The 22,070-nt window shown below is 38.8% G+C and overlaps 1 protein-coding gene across 2 annotated transcripts in view; it reads right to left on the bottom strand.

Moving 5' to 3' along the window:
• The window catches only part of FRAS1 (Fraser extracellular matrix complex subunit 1), a 408,983-nt gene that overhangs the window by 251,755 nt on the left and 135,158 nt on the right, over positions 1–22,070 (bottom strand). For both annotated transcript variants that reach the window (XM_064485618.1, XM_031432509.2), the window contains exons 3-4: positions 6,500–6,607; positions 426–518 (exon numbers count right to left, since the gene is read on the bottom strand). In XM_064485618.1, coding sequence (XP_064341688.1) covers positions 426–518; positions 6,500–6,607 — 201 coding nt within the window. The remainder of the gene's footprint in view (positions 1–425; positions 519–6,499; positions 6,608–22,070) is intronic.

Below are 22,070 nucleotides of genomic sequence, written 5' to 3'. Positions count from 1 at the left end.
TTAAGCTCTTGCGATTCGACTTCTTCATCTTTAACACAAGAGTAATAACATCTGCTCTACTAACCCACTCAGGGTTGTTTGTAACTATCAAGTGAAAACACATACATGGTACCCAAAGGGAAGCTGGTCCTTGCACTATTCAGCAACACGGCTTCTTCCTCAAACATTCTCAGACTATTCTTTCTACAGACACAAATTCAATTGACAAATATTTATGGGGGCTATGGAATAAACAGGACAGTTTTAATCTTATTCGAGAAATCTAAATGCCCACAGAAAGTCAAATGAGCTTGAGATCCTCCACAACCCAAACCAAAAAAGAAAGAAAGAAAGAAAATCCTCTCTTGTCAACACAAGTTTAGCATTCAGCCCTCCCTTGTCAATGAGCTACAGACAGAATCAACCACGGGTCAGAAAATACTTACTGCGTGGATTTTCTTTTCATGATGGCAAGATCCGGGAGTCCCCGGCACACACTCAGGGCAGCACTGGTTGGCGGGTATTTGAAGCACTTCTCCCTAAGCATTTAAAAACAGCTCAGTGTCAAATAGCAGCAGCAAACAGTCATGTCAGATTCGCTACATCTCAGGAGTTTCCATGGGTGACAACAATAAACAGGATAAACTAACAAAGAGGATTCTCTGTCAAGATGAGCTGCTCTCAAAGATAAAACGAACCCGTTTGTGAAAGTGATTTCCTTAAAAATTGTCTCCATCTTTTCACATGTAATGAAGTGAAGAATTTTATTCACTAGAAATGCTCCATCTGTGCGTCACACCAGAAAAGCAGCTGGGGTGAGAGAAGAACTCTATTTCCCCAAAAGGGATAAGAGAAGACATGGATTAGGGGGGGCCACAGAGCTGGCAGGTCTTCTAATATCCTACAGAGGCCTGATGCAGCCAGCAGAGGGGAGCTGAAGTTCCACTGTTCCCTTTCACCTGGGACACAGAGTAGCAGAGCGCACGGGGCAGGTAACCGAAGGACAGAGCTGGGAGAGGAAACAGCATTGCCGTGGGGGTATCACATGTACCGCGGGGAGCCGGGTAGAATTCCTGGGCTCCAAAAAAGATCTACATTGTTTATCAAGGCTTCTGTAATTGCAATTGTGTTTTCTATCAATACGTGACACTATCAAGGGAATGGGCCTCCATGTGATACCCTAGGATTTATTGGGAAGCTGTCACATGTTAACTAACCATCTATTGGCCACTGTGAAGGATCTGTTTCTCTAAAAGTTATTAAAACTATGGCACAAACATTTGTCTTTGAGGCCCAATTTTCCTTCTATTAGATCTTCTGACTTATCTTGTTTTTTCCACTTAGCATTTCTTCAAGTCTAGGGATGTGGCAAAGCAGGTAATTCGTGGTATTGATCAAAAATGGTAGAGGATCCTACAATAAACAGGAGATCATGACTTGTCCACAAAATAAAAGTCTACAAAGAATTCAGCTGGTAAATTTGAAAAGTTTTGTATGTATTAATGTTTCTTTGTTATTTTGGGCTGCTTCCATTAAAAAAAATTGTACCTACCAAAGAATTTAATTTTATATAACAGCATGCACAAAAGTGGATGGGAAATGGGACTGTAATTTCACAACTGTTAATCCACTAAACAGATAAATACATCAGTAATAATGATCACCAAATTCTTATCTGCTTAATAAGGGATAAAACTTATATGATATGGGGTTTTATAAAATGCTACATATGCTGCAACATTAATGAATATTCACAAATGTGTCATGTGAGCCCCAAATAGAAGTTAACCTTGCCTAAATTCCACTGAGACAGTAAATGTAGAAAATAGATCACTCTAATTTCCACTAAGAACTTCATACAGATAGAAAATGAGATAATCCAAACGTTTGCAGCTGCAACCCCACGATGTAATGCAGCGTTTCTTTGCATGGCATTGTCCTCTGTGCATACCTGTTCTCCAGAAAACCTGAAGAGAAGATTGGTCCTGACAGAGTGGGGGTAGACAGCCAAGGTTCCGATGCCTGTTTTCTTTCTCTCAACTTTTCTCTGTCTCTGTCTCTGTCTCTCTCTGACCCTATTTGTCTAACTACATAGGTAGCTATTCCACATGGATACAGGGTATGAATTAAAAATCTCTTATATATAGATATTGAATGAACAGATAGATGATAGAGAGATACAAGTATCTATCAGAACTGCCACTGACACTACTACGTTATTTCCAGTCAATCCATAAGCAAAACATAAATTACAAAGGGCTTTTTAAAGTTTAAAAAAAGATAGGAACTCAAGTTACTATTAATAACAATAATAATTTGGTTTAGGGTACAATGGTGATTCATTAACTTGTGCCGTGAATAAATGTACCCCATGAGTAAGTGTACCACAGCACGTCTGAATAACAACACATGCTCCAGAAAAACACAAGGGAAAATGTAGTGGAGTAGAAATTACATTGGGTCATAAGCCACGGACTAGATTCTGGTCATGGCTGTGCCGCTGACTAGCTCTGTGCCTTTGACCAAGTGACTAAACAACTAAAAGTCTGTTTCTTTGTCTATAAATTGAGAAAATCTGATGAAATAAATTCAAAAGGACTCTTCTAGTTCTATCATTCTGTCTTTCTGTCTCCCTTCTCCCCCATAACTTCTCTCTTGTCTAGGTTATCCCCCTTTTACTCCCAAGGTGATCATATCTCTTTCGTAGTAATATCAAAATCCAAAACAAAACCCTCTCCCTTCCCTTGTTTGGTTATTCTACAAATTTGGACTAAGCATCTCCTGTGTGCTCCATGCCATGCCGTTTGATGGGCTGCAGGATGAAGAAGGCATATTCCTGCTCTCAAGGAGCTAAGCGTCTGGAGGAAGAAGCAGACAAATAAGCAAGCACTTGCAGTTGGGTCAAGGGTGTAATAAGGGTGCACACAAGCACCATGGCGGCACACACGAGGCTTGATGCTTGGGGATGGGAGGTTCAAAGAAAGTTTATAAATGTAGCAGTGTCTACCTAATGTCCCATTTCTCTCTTCCATTCTCAGTGAAGCTCCCTGAAGAGTAGCCTTTACTTGGCCTTCCTTCTCCCACTTTCCATCCACTCCTCAAACCTTGGTAACAGAGCATCCACTCTTGCCATTTTACTGACGCCAACTTCAATGTTGCCAAAGTCAGTGGATGATATTAAATTCTTCTCCCACTTTTTCCCTTACCTGGGATCAACAGTGTTGACACAAACTCTCTCTGGAAACTACTCTCCTGGCTACCATAACACTGTTCTCTTCTCTGATCATTTCTTACCATTCACCTCTCTGACCATGCCTTCTTAACCTTCCTAAGTTTCCTCTCTTACATTCACCTCCCCTTAAATGACTGTGTTCCCCAAATTCCATCCTTGGTCTTCAATTATTTTTACACATAATCTCTTTGGATGAGCGTATTAATTCTAAAGGTTTACACACTGTCTCCCTGTTAATGATACCCACATTGTATCTCCAACCCTGTCTTCTCCTCAGAGCTTTAGACTCATATATCCAGCTGCGTTTCTGACATTTCCACCTGGCTCTTCCACGAACATTTCACTCTCAGCGTGGCCCAAACTGAAACAGTCATTTTCCTCCTGGATGGGATGTTTCTCCTCATTCTCCTATATTCTCAATATCAGTTTGAAGCTCAGTTAACCAATTAGTCATCAAGCTATAAATATGTGAGTTGTCTTTCCTCTTCCTTTCTCTCATCCTCCTACCTTCATTCAGTTCTGCTGACTTACCCTGTAAATATTTATTCAGCCTGCCCTTTCCTCTTGATCCCTACACTGCCCTCTCTCTGATTCAGGACTCATTCTTTCATCTGGGTTATTCTCACAGCCTCGGAACTGATCTCTTCATTTCCAATAGTATGCATTATCTTTGAAAAACCAGAAAGATCTTTCAAAAAAAAAAAAAAAAAGCTGGCCCTTCTACCCACATGCCTTAAAACCTTCATTAGTATTCTATCATCTTAGAAATAAAATTCCAAGCTCCACAGCACAGCCTGCAAGGCTCTCCACAACCTTGAACTTACCAACTCTCTAGCTTCATCTCTCATTCATTCAGTCAGTCAGTCAAAAGATATTTATTGAGTGCCTACCTTGTGTCAGGTGATATTGTAGGTGCTGGGGATATACAGTGAATAAAAAAGACAGTAAACAAGAATGATCAGTAAAATATGGAGTATGTCAGATAGCAGTTAATGCCAAGAAGAAAAATAAAGCTTGGAAAAGGAATAGGAAATGTGTGGTAGTGGTAGTGGGTGGAGAATTGCAATTTTGAATAGCATGGCATTTGAGCAAGACTTGAAGGAAGTAAAGGATCTAGATAGAGAGACAGATAGATACATACATACATACATACATATATACATACAAAAAAGACAGACAGACAGATAACTAGATAGACAATTTCAGAAGGAACAGCAGAGTGTGCAGGCCTTAACGGCAGAACTATGGCTGGCACAAATCCAGGGACTAGCAGGCAGGCGTGGTGTCTGAAGCAGAGGGAGCAGGGGAGGAGCCCACTAATCAGAGAGGTACAATAGTCCTTTACAGGAAATCATGAGAAGTTACTCAAAGGGAGAAGAGGAGCCACTGAAAGCTCTTGGAGGGGTTTAAGGACAGAAGCAACGCAATCTGACTTAAATTTTAATAGGATCACCCTGGCTGCTATATCAAGATGACACAGAAAGAGGCAAGTACAAAAACAGTGAAACAAGTTAAGAGGCTACTGTGAGAATGCAGGTAACAAGTGATAACAGGTGGAACCAGAGTCAGAGCAGAGAAGCTGTATTTGGGATGCACCGTTTTTCGATGGAAAAGCTGGGGGACTGGCTAATGTACTGGATGGGGTTGGGGGAGAAAGTGGGGAGGATGATGCTAAGCTTTTTGACCTGAGCAAGTGGGAGAAGGGAGTTGCCATTTACTGCGATGAGAAAAATCAGGAGAAGAACAAATTAGGAAGGGGCAAACTCACAATTGGTATAGAAAAAAGGGCAGAAACTTTTTCTGTAAAGGGTCAGATAGTACATATCTCAGCCCTTGGGGACCACATATAATCTATGTCACAACCACACAACTCTGTCCTTGTAGCACAAAAGCAGCCATAGACAATATTTAAGCAAATGAGTGTGTCTGGGTTTCAATAAAACTTTATAGATACCAAAACTTGATTTCACATAATTTTCACATCACAAAATAACTGTTCTCTATTGGTTTTTTCCAACTATTTAAAAATGTCAAAACCATTCTTTGTTCACAAGTCATACAAAAACAGGTGACAGTCCAGATTTAGTCTGCTGGCCCCTGGGATAGAACACATTTAGTTTTCAGCATTACAGTCTATGTCTTCTAACTAATTCAGGGCTTCTTCCATGATACTGCAATTATTCACGTGACGTGGAAAAGGTCATGTCTTTGTGGCCGTTACAAAACTAGCTCAGATTCTGACATGAGTTACTCAGCAAGCAAAATAGAGATCTTTTAGGAGTATTTACTCCATAAAATAGAAAGCCCCATAACATACAACAAAATATTATCAAATCTTACATTTGATGTGCGCACAGCTTCTCAGAAATATATCTATTTTCAGAAATACTCTTAAAGATATATAGAACTTTTGCTCCAATGTTGGAAGCAAACAGAAACTTTTCAGCATTAGATGGTACAAAGACTCAAGATTAACTATTATGGGGCGGGGAAGGAGAAAATTAGAAAAATAAACTGTGCTCATGAAATTGACAGACTGCTTTTTAAAGAAAATAATTGGTTTTCTCTAAGGAGTTTCAAATGTTCAACTTTGAAGCTTAAGCTTTTTTTTTTTTTTTTGTAAGTAGGTTCACTTTAAAAAGAAAAGAGTCAGCACCTCAAAAAAAAAAAATTCAAACAGAATAGATGTGTAGTCAAAAAAATGAAAAATTTTAACAAAGGGGAAGGGAGGAAATATCCCTCACCCACTTGGTTAAATACCAGATTTCCTGAGTCAAAATGTCTCCTGTGATCCTAGGAGGCCCAAAGGCAGCACAATGATACCACCAGTGGCACAACAAATAATGTCTTTAGAAAATCATCTTTGAGAAGTCAACCCTGACTTTCAACACATTCAATGGCTTGTAAAATGGTGTGATGGCTTTGACATCTGTCAGACCTGGGGAAGGTCTCTGGGCAGCAGTTTATTAATTGCATAATCATATTAAGTTGCCTAAAATCTCTAGGCTTCACTTTCCTCACTTGCAAAGTGGGGATAAAGATTAGTAACCAACAGAATATTAAATGGGATACATTTATAAAACCTTTACCTGAGTGCCTGGTCCAGAGTAAATGCCCAATAAACAGAAATTAAGATATTGTTAGATATGATATGTTTAAAATTCTCTCCTGCATTTCATAAAGCTTGCAAGTAAGGATGGGGATAAATGTCAAAGCCAGAAGACTGAAAAAATGCAAAAACCCTACCTTCCCTGACTTTACACTTAGAAAACAATTAGGATACCATACCTTCTCAAAGGCACACTGAGGGTTTCTGCAAACAGCAGGTTTGCAGATAACAATATCACCATGGCAACGGCAGTTCTGGCATGAATCAGGCTTCCAAATGGTGGCATCCTGCAAAGAAGCATAAGCTCTGAGTTAAAAACTGATCCGTCAAGGTATGAGCACACGAAAGCGGCACCATCAACAGCCCCACAGCCTGAACAATTAAAAGGCAAAGGAAAGTCACAGGCATACATGGTGCTTGCTGGGCACTGATTAAACCCTGAGAGGCAGTAATCCATGTCACCACAGTCAACCCACGTAGCTACAGACAAGGGCATGCAGCAGAGAGCTGTCGATACCCGGAGTAAAAACAATCGATTGGACAGAAACCTCAGGGGACAAGCTGCTCCCTGACTTGAAGTTTCTCTTTGCTGTTAACTAGCAGAAACCATCAGAGCGCGCTCACAGGAAAACGGCACTTGGACTAGCACCAACCAGCATCCTAAGAGCAGCTTTTGCCACCGGATACTGTCAGCACCTCACACTTTACTTTGCTACTATCTATGTTGACGCTCATTAGGAACAGGGACTTGAGTAAGTAGTTCGATATTTTTAAGGCAGATCAAGCAACACACTGAGTGGCTGTTGCATGTTCAGCTGTGCACTAGGCATGGGGCACAAGTGAAGCACATGTAAGGAGCTCACAGATTGTTTTGGATTATGAACAGGAGGGTATTAAATAAACATAAATGGATGAAACTGATATTTCTCAACAAACTGGAAAGGAAAGTAATAGTCATAAGCAGAGAATTTTAAGCAGGGCTCAGTGTAGAAAGGTCTCAGAAATTTTTTTCCAATTTCCCACCTACCAGCATACTGAATCCATACTGAATCTTGTTCTAGGTATTTCATAAGAATCTTTGCCAGAAGCAGTTTTTGCCACACAATGAATTGGCCCTAGGACAATTCAGCTGTAAAAGATAAAATAACTGGTTGACAGTTTGGTTTCCCTTCTCCGTTGACAAGATACTCTCATTTTTTTATTATGGAAATCTTAGTAAACCGCATAATGGTCTACACAGTGACGAGTAGATGTGGCGGGCTTAAAATAGTAGATGATAACAGCTATGTATATTGATTGACTTGATATGAAATGTGATGATGAGAAAACTTACTGGAAGTGTGAAACAGGAGAGCATAAACTCAGACTGCATGCTATACTAGAAAATAACATATCATTTTGCAAATCCTTTGTTGAGCACAGTCATTCGTTCCACCCATCAAAACCAAAAGTACCAAGCTACGGTGAGTATCAAAGAGGTGGCTACTAATTCGCAACAGTCTTCCAGAGCATCAATGTTCAATTCTTTGGCTAATTTAGATTCAATGTCATGTTCTCTAACGCCGTCTTTACCAAATTTATCAGATAATATTAGAAACTGGAGGCAAAAGAAGAATCAAGCTTCTCCTGTCTCCTCAGAAAGAAATCATTACCCGACTCCTGATAAGTTTCTTGAAAATGGTGAAGATTTTTCACCATTTGATAGTGGAGGACATGATGTAGACAGAATTTGGGGTTTGGTGCAGACTCTGACTTAGATGACTTGGTGGAGTGTAAGGACTGGGCATGTGCTGGAACGTTTCAATGTAGTCCAGATGTGCACCACCAGTTATACACACTGTGTGTACTGATGGGAAATAACAGCATCCCTCGTCTGTTTGTTTTACTTCCAGGGGAATCTGAACAGACTTAACAGCAGATCTTTTTTTTAATATCGTAAAGAACTTATGCTGGATGTTAGATCCTGAATCCTTAACGATGGATTTGAGAAAGGAAGTATCACCGCTTTCTCTAAGATACACCTGATACAACTATAACCATTAATCTACACGCATTTTAAATATGTTCAAATGCTTTTTGTATTTTACACAATAAAATCTTTTTAAAATTTTGTTAATTTTTCATGTTTCAGTATGTTCTTTTAATGTTCTTCTTTTATTTTGCTTTTGTTTCTATTTTATCTTTTACAGCAAAATTGTCCAATGCCAACTAGTTGTGGAGTAAAACTGCTCACAACAAAAATGTTTGCAGTGAAAATATGGGACACAATTGAAGTCAAATGTGCCCATTTTGAAGTAACTTTGAACCCAAGTATAGCACAGATCTCACAGAGACCTGTTTCTGTCCTTTCAAAGGCTGCTCGGATGACTTTGAATTGAACTGGTGAAGATACCACAGACTATAGTGAAATTCATCTTCCCAGAGATTTCCGAACCCAAATTCCTATTTCTCATGGGTTGAAAACTGCCATACTATTTGGCTGAGTTTTAAACACTAAGCCTCTTTTAAGAGTGTTACCCATTATTATTCTCTGCTTTAAAACTACCCTATGGCTCATCTTTACCCCTGATGGGATAAAGTGCAGACCCCATCATCTGGCGCTCCCCTTTCCCTAGGCTTGGCAAATCTCACAGTCCTGAGACTTTCACCCACTCAAGTTGGTCAAGCATCAGAAAGCCCCAGCTTCCCTCATCTGGTCTCACGTCTTACCCTCCTCCTGGATCCCCACTTCTCCCTGACTTCTCCAAAGAGTCTGCAAACCAACACACTTCTTTCAACCTTCAGCCTCAAGGACAAATCATTTCCTAACCCTTAATTCTGAACACTGCACCCCCAGTGGGGTGTGGCTCCCCACAGCTTCTCTGTGACCCCTGTTTCCTGCACACACTGTCCTGCTTCACTGCACTCACATCTAATGTTAGCATGGCCAGACCAGACTGTGAGCACCTCAGAGCAGGCACTGTCCTGGGCCTGGCACAAACAAGTGTTCACAGCTCACAAGTTGCTTAGTGAAGGCTTTTTCTTCCTTTCTACACTTCCTTATCCTTTTGTCCTCTAATATTTGAAGTGCTACTCAAACACTTTGGGGGAGGAATGAGGGAATTTTCTAAGCTCTTCACAGAGTCACAGAATATTTTTGACCTGAAAGCGGATGAGCTGGGAAAATGGTGGATGCTAGTAAAGGATGCTGTCACACAAAAAGGCAGAAACCAAATGTGATGGTTAATTTCTGTGCCAACTTGGCTCGGCTCTGGCAACCAGCTGTTTGGTCAAACACTGGCCTCGATGTTGCTGTGAAAGTATTTTAGAGATGTGATTAACATTTATAATTAGTAAAGTAAAGGAAATTATCCCCAACAATATGGATGAGCCTCATTCAATCAGCTGAAGGCCTTAAAAGCAAAACCTGAGGTTTCCTGGAGAGGAAGGAATTCAGCTTTCTGATTGTAGCACAGAAATTCTGCCCGAGTTTCCAGCCTGCCTGGCCTGCTCTCCTGGTTTCAAACTTGCCAGTCCCCACAATCATATGAGCCAATTCCTTAAAATAAATTCCCTCCTCTCCTCCTCTCTCCCTCTCCCTCTCCAAGTACACACACACACACGTCTCTGATTAGTTCTGTTTCTCTGAAGGACAATGACATGCCAACAACAGGTGCAGATTTACACAGACATGCACTGTATTCCCAAGGAAAAATGAAGTCACCCTTCTGTGAGGAAAAATGTTAGATGCATAATCTTTTAGGTAATGTGCTTCAAACCCAAAGTCATTTAAGAAATATAAAATATATCTGAGGTGAGATTACATTCCCAGTGGCTAATTCATACAAAACCTGGGTCAAAGCAGATGACTACTAGAACCTGACTCAGAATAGGTCAGAATTTCTTTCTCTTTATTGTTACAGCACATGCCTCTGAAAATTGGCAGTAGTCTGCCAACTACAGTTTACACTTAACCCAAAAGGCAATGATACGTAGGTAAGGGAAAAATAATTTCATTCTCAAGCACGATGTCATATATCTTCCCTGCTGAGTTAAGAAAACAGTATCAGCTTCAGGACACAGAGTAAACAAAAATGACAACTTCACAAAGTCAGCGGCTACTGTTTATTGACCACTTATGCCGACAGGAAGTGCTGAGAGGAGAAGGCACTTGTGGGTAAGTGCAGGAGAGTGACCTAGTTTGCTCCCTGACCTCTGCCCTCATCCCGGAGGGCTGGGCCCAGCAGAGACGGAAGTAACCGCACATCAGCACTACGCAAAGCTCTTACAGGCATGATGACCCTATGAAGCTGGCACTGTTATGGTCATAACTATTCCCACTTAACAGATGAGGAAACGAGATGCGATAGATTGAGTGATTGGCTCAAATTCACAAACTTCTAAGACCTAAGAACTTGGGCTCTGGAGCCAGGCTGCTGGACTTGAATCTTGGTGTCACCATTCATTAACAGTGAGTCTGTTATCAAGTGATGGTGTCTGTGTCTCAGGTTCTTCATCTGTAAAGTAGGGATAATAACGTACTAAACAAATAGGGTTATTGAAAGGATCAAATGAAATGATGTACTAAAAGAGATCTGGAACTTACAGTGAAAGGCTCATTAATTTACGTTCTCATGTAATTATTTTAATCCAACTGCTTTCTATAATGTCACAGGCATTGAGCCAGTATCTTCTTTTTTGTATTTTATTTTTTATTGAAGTGTAGTTGATTTGCAATGTTAGTTTCAGGTGTACAGTAAACCAAACAAATATCTTCTAAACATTTCCTAAGTAGCTTGACTTTCCCATCTTCCCACTCTGGCCAACACAGGTAAAACAGAGTGAAATTACTAGTTAGTCAGGACCCTAGCAGTGAAGACTCAGGATGTTGCATTAGAAGAAAGGAATGACACCACAGATTGCATTTTCAAGACTACATAGGTCATTGGCAAAGCCTCTTCCTTTTCACTCAGACCTCAGATGGCCACATCAGTTCAGCAAATGATGGCTCTAAGGCACCTGTCATCTCTACTCTCTCCAGATGTGGCATGCTTACACTGGGCATCAAATTCTCCCCTTCATCTCAACTATTTCCTCAGTGATCCTAGACTCCAAAATAGTCTGGTATACCTTTTAGCAGCTCTCAGTCACTGGACCCTACTTATTGAACTCCACACACGGTGTTCTAAAAACGTGGAATAATTTCTCACTTTAATTCACAGAAACATAATTTTTCTTCCTACTAATTCAAAACTAAATTTACTGGGGCCCAGGAAGTATTCCTCAGTTTGCTCACATATCTGTCTTCCTACTAGACTATGACTCTTCCAGGAAGGAGAGCTCGTTTTATGCTTGTTGAGCCCCTTGCCCTAGCATAATTCCTGGGTGTTGGCTGAGAACTTGCTTATCCTCAAGAAAATATCTGTCCCCATGACTCAAGATACCCCAGTTGATGTGAGGTCTTGAGAAAACAATGCTTAAATGATGTCACTACAAAATTTCCATAATGTTGAAGGTTATTATTTCACTGGAATCAAACTACAATGAAAATGTTTCTTCATCTAGGCATTGGATTTGTCCAAAAAAACTGCCTTATATTAATGTCCTTAGAGAGTAAATAATTTATGGTTAATTTTAAATAAAATGAGCCCTCTACCAAGGCCTAGATAGATGGCCATATATTTTTCAGGTTTAAAACTTTACAAATCAATTTCTATGGTGCCATAAAATTGCTTTATGAAGGTAGGGATACTGGAGTTCCTCAATAGCTAAAACTCTGGATAAAGCCATAAAGTCCAAAGAAATAACATTGTAAAGTAAATTGTACAGATTTTCCATGTTACTATAGCAATTCCATCACTTTATAATCCTCTCTTCCAATCTAACACACTCTGCAAAAGAAACAGTCTTAAAATAGTTTTTCACTAGACTACAGATTAAAGGATTAGATTACAACAAACCTAAAAAGCAATCAAAATATGATCATTTTAAACGGCTTTCAAATTTTTCAATAATAAAGTGAATAAAGTGTTCTTGCAGATAATATATTGCCTCCATCCTCAAATATCTTAAAGTAAGAGCAAGGGGCTTTGAAAAACTACAACAAAAAATAATTCACTTGGTTAAGTATTTATTGAACACTTGTTTAATGCTAAAAATAAACAATGAATACATCCCTCATCAGTACGCAAATTTCTTGGGGGAAATTATAGTATTTTATAATAGCACTATATCAACTGTCAACTTAAATTTTCTTTCATCTGTATGGTACAATAACCCTACTTTAATTATTGATTAATTCATTTCATTTTAAATCCCCTGGGCTTCTTAGGCCAAAAATGAGAAAGAAGAAATAAAGCAACCCCAAAGCTATGCTTTCAAATTACAAACTAGTATGTAGAATACAATACTTTTTTATAATTAAAATATATTTCTGGTCATGGAAACAAAGTATGGAATTAAACAAACTAGTAAGTGAAGGATGGTCACTCCTGGGTGGGGATTCTTGGTGATTTTTTGTTTTTTTCCTTTATGCTTATCCATATTTTCTATTTTTTCAGTAACAAAACATGTAACTTATGTGATTTTTTTAAAAGTTGAAGTATAGTTGATTTACAATGTTGTGTTAGCTCCTGGTGTACAGCATAGATTCAGTTATACATACGTATATATATTCTTTTTCATTGTAGTTTATTACAAGCTATTGAATATAGTTCCCTGTGCTGTACAGTAAGACCTTGTTGTTTATCTATTTTATATATAGAAATTTGTATCTGCTAATCAACTTATGTGATCTTTTAAAGCTACTTTCAAAATATAAGGATGAAGAACAAAAAAAATATGGTGTCCTTTTCCCTGCCAACCTTGGGTAGACAGAATCTGGGCTTTGGAGTTGAACTGGCATATGGGGAGGGGAATTAAATAAAACCAAACACCTTACAATGAGCCGTTTATCTAAACTTCCTGAGTTATCCCCAATCTTCTTGCACTCAGTAAGATTTTTAAAAATTAACTGTGTTCTCTACTTGTCCCTCAAAGCAATGAAAGGACCAATATTCCACTGGGCCCCATGTTGTCATTTCTGGAGGTTCATTTTCCTGACAAGTCTGGTTTTCAGGAAAGACAATCCATATAAAAGGGTTTTTTGACCCAGCTCCAGTTCGGGCACAGAAATAATGGTTCTTGTTTGTCAAGGAACCATAAAGAAACGAATCAATAACTTTCATAGGGTTATTTTAGAGTTCAATTCTTTCCCCAAGTGCCCTTCCTCAGACAGCTTAGATAAACAATACCTTTTTCATTTGGTCTCATTTTAAAGTTCATATGAAGCTCCTTATCCAGCCTCAAATAAAACAGAACTGAGGACACTTACTGTTTAGAAAAGATACGAGTCCGTGTATTTACATTAAATTCTCCCCTTTCAGGAGGGATAAATCCAAGCCAACACCAACTGAAAGAGAAAATCGGTGAACCACTTCCTGTTTGAGATCTATTTCAAAGGCTTACTCCACATAATACCCCCTGATGGAGTTTCTTGCTTCGCACACCAAAGGCCTAAGTAGTTTCCCTTTTCAGCATCCGGGGTGATTAGCTTGTACCTGATCTCTTCCTGCTGTTGTCTTAAAATGATAAACCTGAAGGCATCAGCCATAAGAGGACCAGCTTAGCTACAGAAACAACAGCATGAATCACAGATGAAAAGATAGCTGTTATATATAACTTAAAATGTCTTTGTTCAGTTGGCTGACAAGAGACCCTGAACAGCATGGCAGGTTAACATCATGTTCTTGTACATATGTGCTCTTAGAATAGTGTAGTAACACCAGTGGAGGCAGGGAAAGGAAAGGAAAGGAAAGGGAACAAGCTTCTGCCAAGTGCCAGTACTTCTCCAGGACTTCCACATGCTCACCATCTCAGGGCCCCTCCAGCATCCTGTGGGCAACGCATCACTACACTAATTTTATCAATGAGAGAATAGGGGTGAAAAAGCTAAGTGATTTGTCCAGAGTACATCTAGTAATGGGTAGATCTGGGTTTCAAACCCATCCTTTTTCTTCTATGCTATATTGTTATCATATAACATCAATAACAATGAATGTTTAGTTATAAATATGCCTTATTTTATATATGTAGTGTGTATATATATATATATATATATATATATATACACACATATATATACACACACATACACATATACATGTATAGACAGACAGACAGATATTATAGAGCTGTCCTACCATTTCAAGTCACTCTTACTTCCACGTTCTCACTTTAATAGATCAACAAGGTGAGGCAAGCTAGGGCAGTGCTGCCAACTTTACAGAGGAAAGAACTGTGAGGTTAATTGACTTACCTGCCTAACAGGCACCCCATGCCTCTAACAGCACACTCCCACCTCTCTTAATCTAACTTCTGCACATCTTCTCAGTCTCAAATGAAATAGCATTTCTCCAGGGAGGTCTTCTCTGACTCCTTGACTAAGTCAATATTTTCCTGTCTCACGTTCCCAAAGCTCCCCCTGCTTTTGCAAAGCCAGTCTTATTCCTCAAAATTCCATCTCGCATAGAAAAGAAAAAGGAGAAAGAGAGTACCTTTTGGGTTCCAGATTTTTTGGCACATTCACATCTTTCATATTTCTTCCTAAAATATTTTGAGATACATATTACCATCATTCTTATTTTATAGATAAGGAAACCAAGGTTCCTAGAGGTTAGGAAATATTCCCAAAGCTTCTAAGTGATTGTACCTGTATTTGAACCAATGTCCATTTGATTCTGAAGCTTATGTTTTTCCCATCATACTCACCTCTATACCCACAGCCTTGGTCTATGACCACAAGGTTATATACCACACTAACTCAAGTAGCAATGCCATTGTGGTAGAGTGGATAAACTTGGGTTCAAATACCAATTCAATTACTCCCTAGCTTTGGGAAGTTAGACAAATCTCTTAGCTTTTTATTTTTTACATTATTATTATTACTACTACTACTACTACTACTACTACTACTACTACTACTACTACTACTATTATTATTAATGGCGGTACTAGGGATTGAACCCAGGACCTTGTGCATGCTAAGCATGTGTTCTAGCACTGAGCTATATCCAGCTCTTCTCCTCTTAGCTCTCTGAGTCTCCATTTCTTAATATGTAAACTAAGGATAAGATAGGACCCAATAGGGTGACAGTGAAGATGAAACAAACTAATGTACTTACTTAGCACAGTGACTGGTGCAGAGAAAACACTTAATAAATGTTACCTATGAGTTCAGTCCCTTGTCACAATCTTAACTGGTTGTCACGGTATTTTCTGTTACAGAGGGAACAGTTGTAGCATTTAGAGCTTTAGAAAATCTCCCAGCTTCCAGGATAAGGGGAAATTAACTTTCCCACAGCTCAAATGTTTACAAAATGTTCCACTATACAGTGCTGTGGAAACTATACTTCTAGAATAGTATACAAAAAAAAAAATAATAAACTCTTCAAAATATAGAATACAATACCCAGCGAATGTGCTTCACATTCCAAATTCTGAAGCAATGGAAACACAGGCTTAGCTCTTCTATTTTTACACCCAGCTTTCCATTTGTTCTAACATAATCGTGTTATAGCGAAAGCCCAACCTAAGAGAACTCCAGTGACAAAATAAACCTTATAAATTCCTAGAGATGTTAACCACATTAAAAGTTCTATAATGAATAAAAGTCTGCCTCATATCTCCATTTTAAGTAATCCAGGAACTAGGGAGACTCTAGTAGAGCCTGTAATTGCTTTATTTCCCTCTAACAATTCAGCTCTTAAAGACTTCATTTCCTATTCCTAAGGCAAATGGAGAAAAAAATCAAACATTCAGAATGTTTACACATGAAATTAAATTATAGCTATACCCTTATCTCTCATATTAAAATTATTTATTTTCTTGTCTTCCTCTGCCACTACATCATTATCGTTCCTTCTGTCATCAGTTGTTTAGTCATCTGTCTCCCTCCCCAAGAGTAAGGACAATTTCTTTATATATAGGTAGCTGTATATTCCCATAGTGACTGATACATAGCAGGCACTTACGATGTTGCTGACTGTGTTAATGAATGGATGGATGGGTGGATAGATAGATGTTCCCAAATTTAAATAATTGCTGGCAATTTTGTGATATCATTGCCGAAAGTCAAACACACAGACAACAGTACTTCCTTCTCCATGCTGCCCTTGCGGCTGCAGGAGCCATTTTCAATATAGGCCGTTTGAGATCCTGCCTTCTAGACCTATGTTTCAGTCAAGAGTTTTGCTCTAAAAGGGCCTCTCTATTTCTGACAGAAAGCTAGGCTCATCTACCTGATGCTACTGTGGTCTGGCACGCCAAAGCTGTATCATAGCACTTGAAGCTGTGCGGCATGTCCTTGGTCCCTAACTTTTTCCTCTAGCCAGATCTCTTGGCAGCTGGCCTCGTTAAACTGGCCACCCAGTAAATGGCTGAGAGTTGGACTGACACTCACGTAAAGCCACATCCTACTATGTCTGTGGTCAGGCTCAGCCAAGACCCTGAGTCAAAGACTTTATCACTGATGACCCAGCCTCACTAAGTAAAGTAGGCTCCTCAACAGGGACTATGCCACCCCAAGAGGCATTTAAAAATCTGCTCTGAAGAATGAAGGTGGGGTGCTACTGGCATTTAATAGACAATAGACAGGGATCATAAATTCTAGATGTTGTGTGGTGAGCATTCCTGCACCAAGAAAAAACTGTTTCCACTACCACATGACTTTCAAATGTCCCACAAAACATTCATGTCAGTGAAAAATCTGTTTATAGTTATCTGATTACATATCCTAACTCAATTTTACACACAAACACAAAGAATTTATTGAGTGGTAATAATATACACTGAGTTGTCCAGGAACTTAACCACCATGCAACTCAAAGAAACATTGTATATTATTCTGTTTAGAACTTTATGAAGATAACAGAAGACAATAGAACATATATCGGAGATTTTTTTAAACTATAAATACTTCATCGGATTACCAGTATTTATAAACGCAATTAATTCGAAACTCCACAACAGAACACAAACAGATGAGATTAATTTTACTTAACTGAAGACTGGATATAACTAAAAAAAATTAGTAAACAGGAGGGTAAGTAATAGCAAATACTCAGACTGAAGCACTGAGAACAGAAAGTATGGAAAAGAGCATGGGAGACACATGGAACATGTTACAAGGTTTAAAATATATATGAGCAATCGAGTCCTGAGAAAGAAACGATACAAAATAGGCAGAAACAAATTTTTCAAGAAATAATAGCCAATAATTTTCCAAAATAGAAGAAAATAATCAAACCATAGATTCCAGAAGTGCTATGAATATCAAGCAGAATAAATACAAGGAAAATAATATCTAAGCACATCAGAGTAAAACTACAAAAAACTAACAGCAAAGAGAAAAATCCTTTTTCTCCCCCAACTGGTCCCTACCTTCCCCACCCCCAGCCCCTGGCAACTACTTTTCTACTCTCCGTTTCTATGAGTATGGCTTTTTTTTTTTTTGGATTCCACATATAAGTGATAACATGCAGTATTTGTCTTTCTGTCTGGGTTATTTCACTTAGCATAATGCTCTCCAGGTTTATCTATGTTGTTGCAAATGACAGGGTTTCCTTCTTTTTTTTAAGAGTGAACAATATCCCATTGTACATTTATATACCACATTATCTTTATTCATTCATCCATCAACAGACACTTAGATTGTTTCCACAGAGAAAAATCTTAAAAGCCATAGAGGAATTATCTTCAAAGATAAATGCTAAAACTGACAGCTAACTTGTCCATCAAAAAATAGTGAAAGTCAGGAGGCAAATCTCTAAAGTGAGAAACAAAAACCATCACCATCTTAGAATTCTATACCAAGCAAAAATATCCTTCAACAATGAAAGTGAAATACAGATGTTTTAAATTAATAAAACCTGGGAGAATTTGTAATCTCCAAACTCAAACTTAAAAAAAAAAACTAAAGTTAGTTCTTCGGGCAAAAGGAATATGATTCTAGATGGAAACACAGTAATGTAGGAAGGAGTTTAGAGTAATCAAAAGGGCAAACATGTGGATAAATCTAAATAAATAACTGTAAAAGCAAAAATGATAACATTTTGGGCGATTTAAAATATATGTAAGCATAAAATGCATAATAACAATGACACTTAAGCTAGTAGAGGGATAAATTAAGCTGAAGTGTTAAGGTTCTAGTAGTAGGTGGGAAGAAATATTACATATTTTAATCACTAGGATAACCACTAAAGGAATAATAAAAGCATGCATAACTAACAAGCTAATGGGAAATTAAATATAAAAATATTAGATTGATCCAAAAGATGAAAAGAGAAAAAAAAAAAAAGAAAAAGAAAACAGAAGTGACAAAAAAAAAAACAACTGTAAAATAGCATATATAAACCTTAAAATATCAGTGATTACACTGAATGAAAATGTGAAAAGATAAAGATTGTCAGACTGGATGAAAATGGGGCAGTATATTCAACACTGAGTGCTTTTATTATAAAATATCAACTGGATTTCCCAAAGATAAAATCTCAATATGCACATATGTATATCTGTATGTATTTATACACCTTCCTTATTCAAAATAGGATTTCACAGACTAGATCATTTAAGAATGTGATTCACCAAGAATTTATTGAGGATTTATAATTGTGCTAAACAATATGGGAGATGCAGAAAAATATAACCCAAACCAGATACAGTACAGAAGAATACAGCCCAGCCCCGTATATTTGCCCTTGAACTTGAAATACAGTTAAGGAAGCAAGACTTTTGAACACTCAGGGAACAAAGCAAAAGAAAATAACTGGAGAGAGAACCTAGTGTAGAAAAAGAGCACAGGACTGAGCGTCAGAACCTGCTTTTATCAAGCTGGGTCCTCTAGACAAGTCACTTGCATGGGTCTCCAAGTCCTCCTTCATAAAATTCAGAGATTAGATTACATCATCCATAATCTAGAGATGAATTTTTGAGTCAAACAACTTCAGGCTGGACTCTAGATCCCTGCCGTAATAATTATAGAACCTTATTAAGCAAGATAATTATCCTGACCCAGCCTCTGTTCCCTTTTACGTGGGGAAAAAAAGAAAAGAAAGATAACAAAACTTACTCTGGAGGAGTACCAGGAGATTAAATTGGGTAACACAGTTCTTGGCACAGTGCCTAGCACTTACAGGGTAGAGCAGAGGCTCCCAGTTCTCCCGCCTCAGACCTTTCCTGTAGCCAGACGCATCGCTACATGACCTCTGTTATTCTGAGGGATCACTATACCCCTTCGCAGAATTTATGAATTTAGCAGTTCATCAGCTGCTAGATTTATCTCATGTGTGCATCTCATGGCCACGTCCATCGATATACCAACCACTCCTCATTATGAGGTTAGAAAGCTAACTTTTCAAAATATGATACCATAGAGACAATTGCTTTAAAATAAAAAAATAAAACATACAACTTCCCAAACCCCATCGTCGAATGCCCAGTACACAAGTTATGTCCATACAATACTCACAACTACTATTTACTGAGCAACTATTACCCACATGTATTACATACGTTTGTGTGTATATATAGGTGCACGTATGTGGATATGTATATACATGTTACATACATAGTTACATATGTTGTGTTTTTATATGTGACATTTAATTCCACCCAAATCTTGTAAAGTAGTTATTATTGCTGTTTCACCAAAAAAAAAAACCTTAAAGAAACTATTTGGTCAGTCATCAAAAACTGGTGAAGCTAGGATTTGAAGCCAAAACTTCTTAGTTTCAAGAACCATGCTCTCTCAACTGAAAATGATAGTTCTGAAGAGAACAGCTCTCAACAGGTTTGAGCATAACTGATCAACAGACCTAACTGACTTTCGCTGCTGTTGCCACCTACACCCCATCTCATTGCGGCTGGCGAGGATTTCGGGGAGGGCAGGAATCAGGGACCAACAGGGGCACCATCTTACTCTCCACATCTTACTAAAGATCTTATGCTTCTAAGGGAAACAAAAACAGTCTCTCCTCTAGAAAGGTTTGAGGAAGCTTTCTCTAAAGCCACAAGGCATAATAAAATAATAATGATACAGTAACAAAACTATACCAGACAATACTGCTCAGATCAACTTTCTCAATCTCGGCAAATGAGAAGAGTTGAATAATTACTCAGCTGCCGCTGTTTCCATTTCCTGGGTTCATAGAGGAAATGTTTTTTCTAAATTTCTAAGTCAGAGACAGTAAACCAGTTTTATCACTTACACCAGCTCTGGAAACAGCGATGTAAAATGTTGAGGATTCTGAAGCTTCATCCAGGTAGGTTAAATGAGAAAGATTACTCTTGTCTGCCATTGGCTCAGGGTTAAATTAGAGGGAAGAGTGGAAGTTACCTGGGCCATATGTTCCCAGATGCTAGACCCAACATAAATCTACCCTAAAACATTGCTCACCACTGTTACTTGACTCATGGATTCAAGTGGAAAAGAAAAGAAAAGGGGAAAAAGAAAAAAACTGGCTGTGCCAAACACCGAGGTGATCAACTTTAATGATGAACTAATCAACTACATTTTACCTTCCTTATTTTTCCATTCAGCTATTCAACTGTTTCCAAACATGTAAACCTTTCCTCATTCGTAACTAGTTTACAAAATGGGCTTCTGTTCTACGGCAGCTACTGTTCCCAAGAACACCTGGGCACAGGCCACAACTGGCATATATGAGGTTGGCATCTTCACCTCTGGGAACGTGGATCCCACCCCCACTCCAAACCAAGAGGAAATTAACTGCCAGTTCTGATGGGAATGACATATTGACTAAGTACTTAGACGGAGCAATCCACTCCCACAGTCAGCAAAATACACAGTGGTTGTATTCTCTAACAACACAAGAATGCTTGATTAGATTTGCTTCAAGCCTCCTGTTTGCCAGGAAGCCACTGACAAGAAGCAGGTATCGGGTGTCTCCGAGGAAGACCCTCCCAGGGTTCCCTGTTAAATCCAGAGGCAGAACCCATAGCAATTACACTTCTGGTACAATTACCAGCATCATGCACTCCCTGCCAACTGAGGAGACTTGGCAGCTGAATAATACAGCTTTCATTTTACATTTTCACTCCAATTAGCTGACAGTACTAGTCAATTGGCTGAACAAAACAAAATGCAAGGGAAGTTGAAAGGTTCCTATGTGAGTTACAGAGCTGTGCCTTCGAGGACAATGATGAGATGAAAGGGACTGAAAAGAGAATTAGGGGATTCACCACAACAAAAGGGCAGGCGCAGACAATCCACTGGTGGGATGTATGGTTTAAAAGGTACATGGGAGATATTTAAGCTTAACACCCATCCCAACTACTGTTTGTTTGAGACTAACGGCACAAGAATTAAATTGCTGCTGCTGCAAGGTCTGGCTGGGACTTGTTAACATCACACAGCATAGACATGCAAAAGCATACATTCTCCTGAAAACTTCTAACCTCTATTCTGCAACACAGTCAACATTTACAGATAAGTCACTGAGCTGAGCAGAAAGTTCCACTAATACTTAGGAGCCCTTAAAAAAAGTAGACCATGAGTTTCCAGGGGAGCTCAGAGTCTTGTCAATGAGATGAAATGCACACAGGAAACTAGAAGATCATACAGTGGATAGTGGGGAGGAGTACCACCATGGTTGCAGTAACATTGAGTAACTGAACTATTAGAATCTGCGAACCAGTGCCAGAATCCTAGGTGAA

This window comes from Camelus dromedarius, chromosome 1, assembly GCF_036321535.1.
Source record: "Camelus dromedarius isolate mCamDro1 chromosome 1, mCamDro1.pat, whole genome shotgun sequence".
Lineage (NCBI taxonomy): Eukaryota > Metazoa > Chordata > Mammalia > Artiodactyla > Camelidae > Camelus > Camelus dromedarius.
This window is presented reverse-complemented; position numbering and strand designations above follow the sequence as displayed.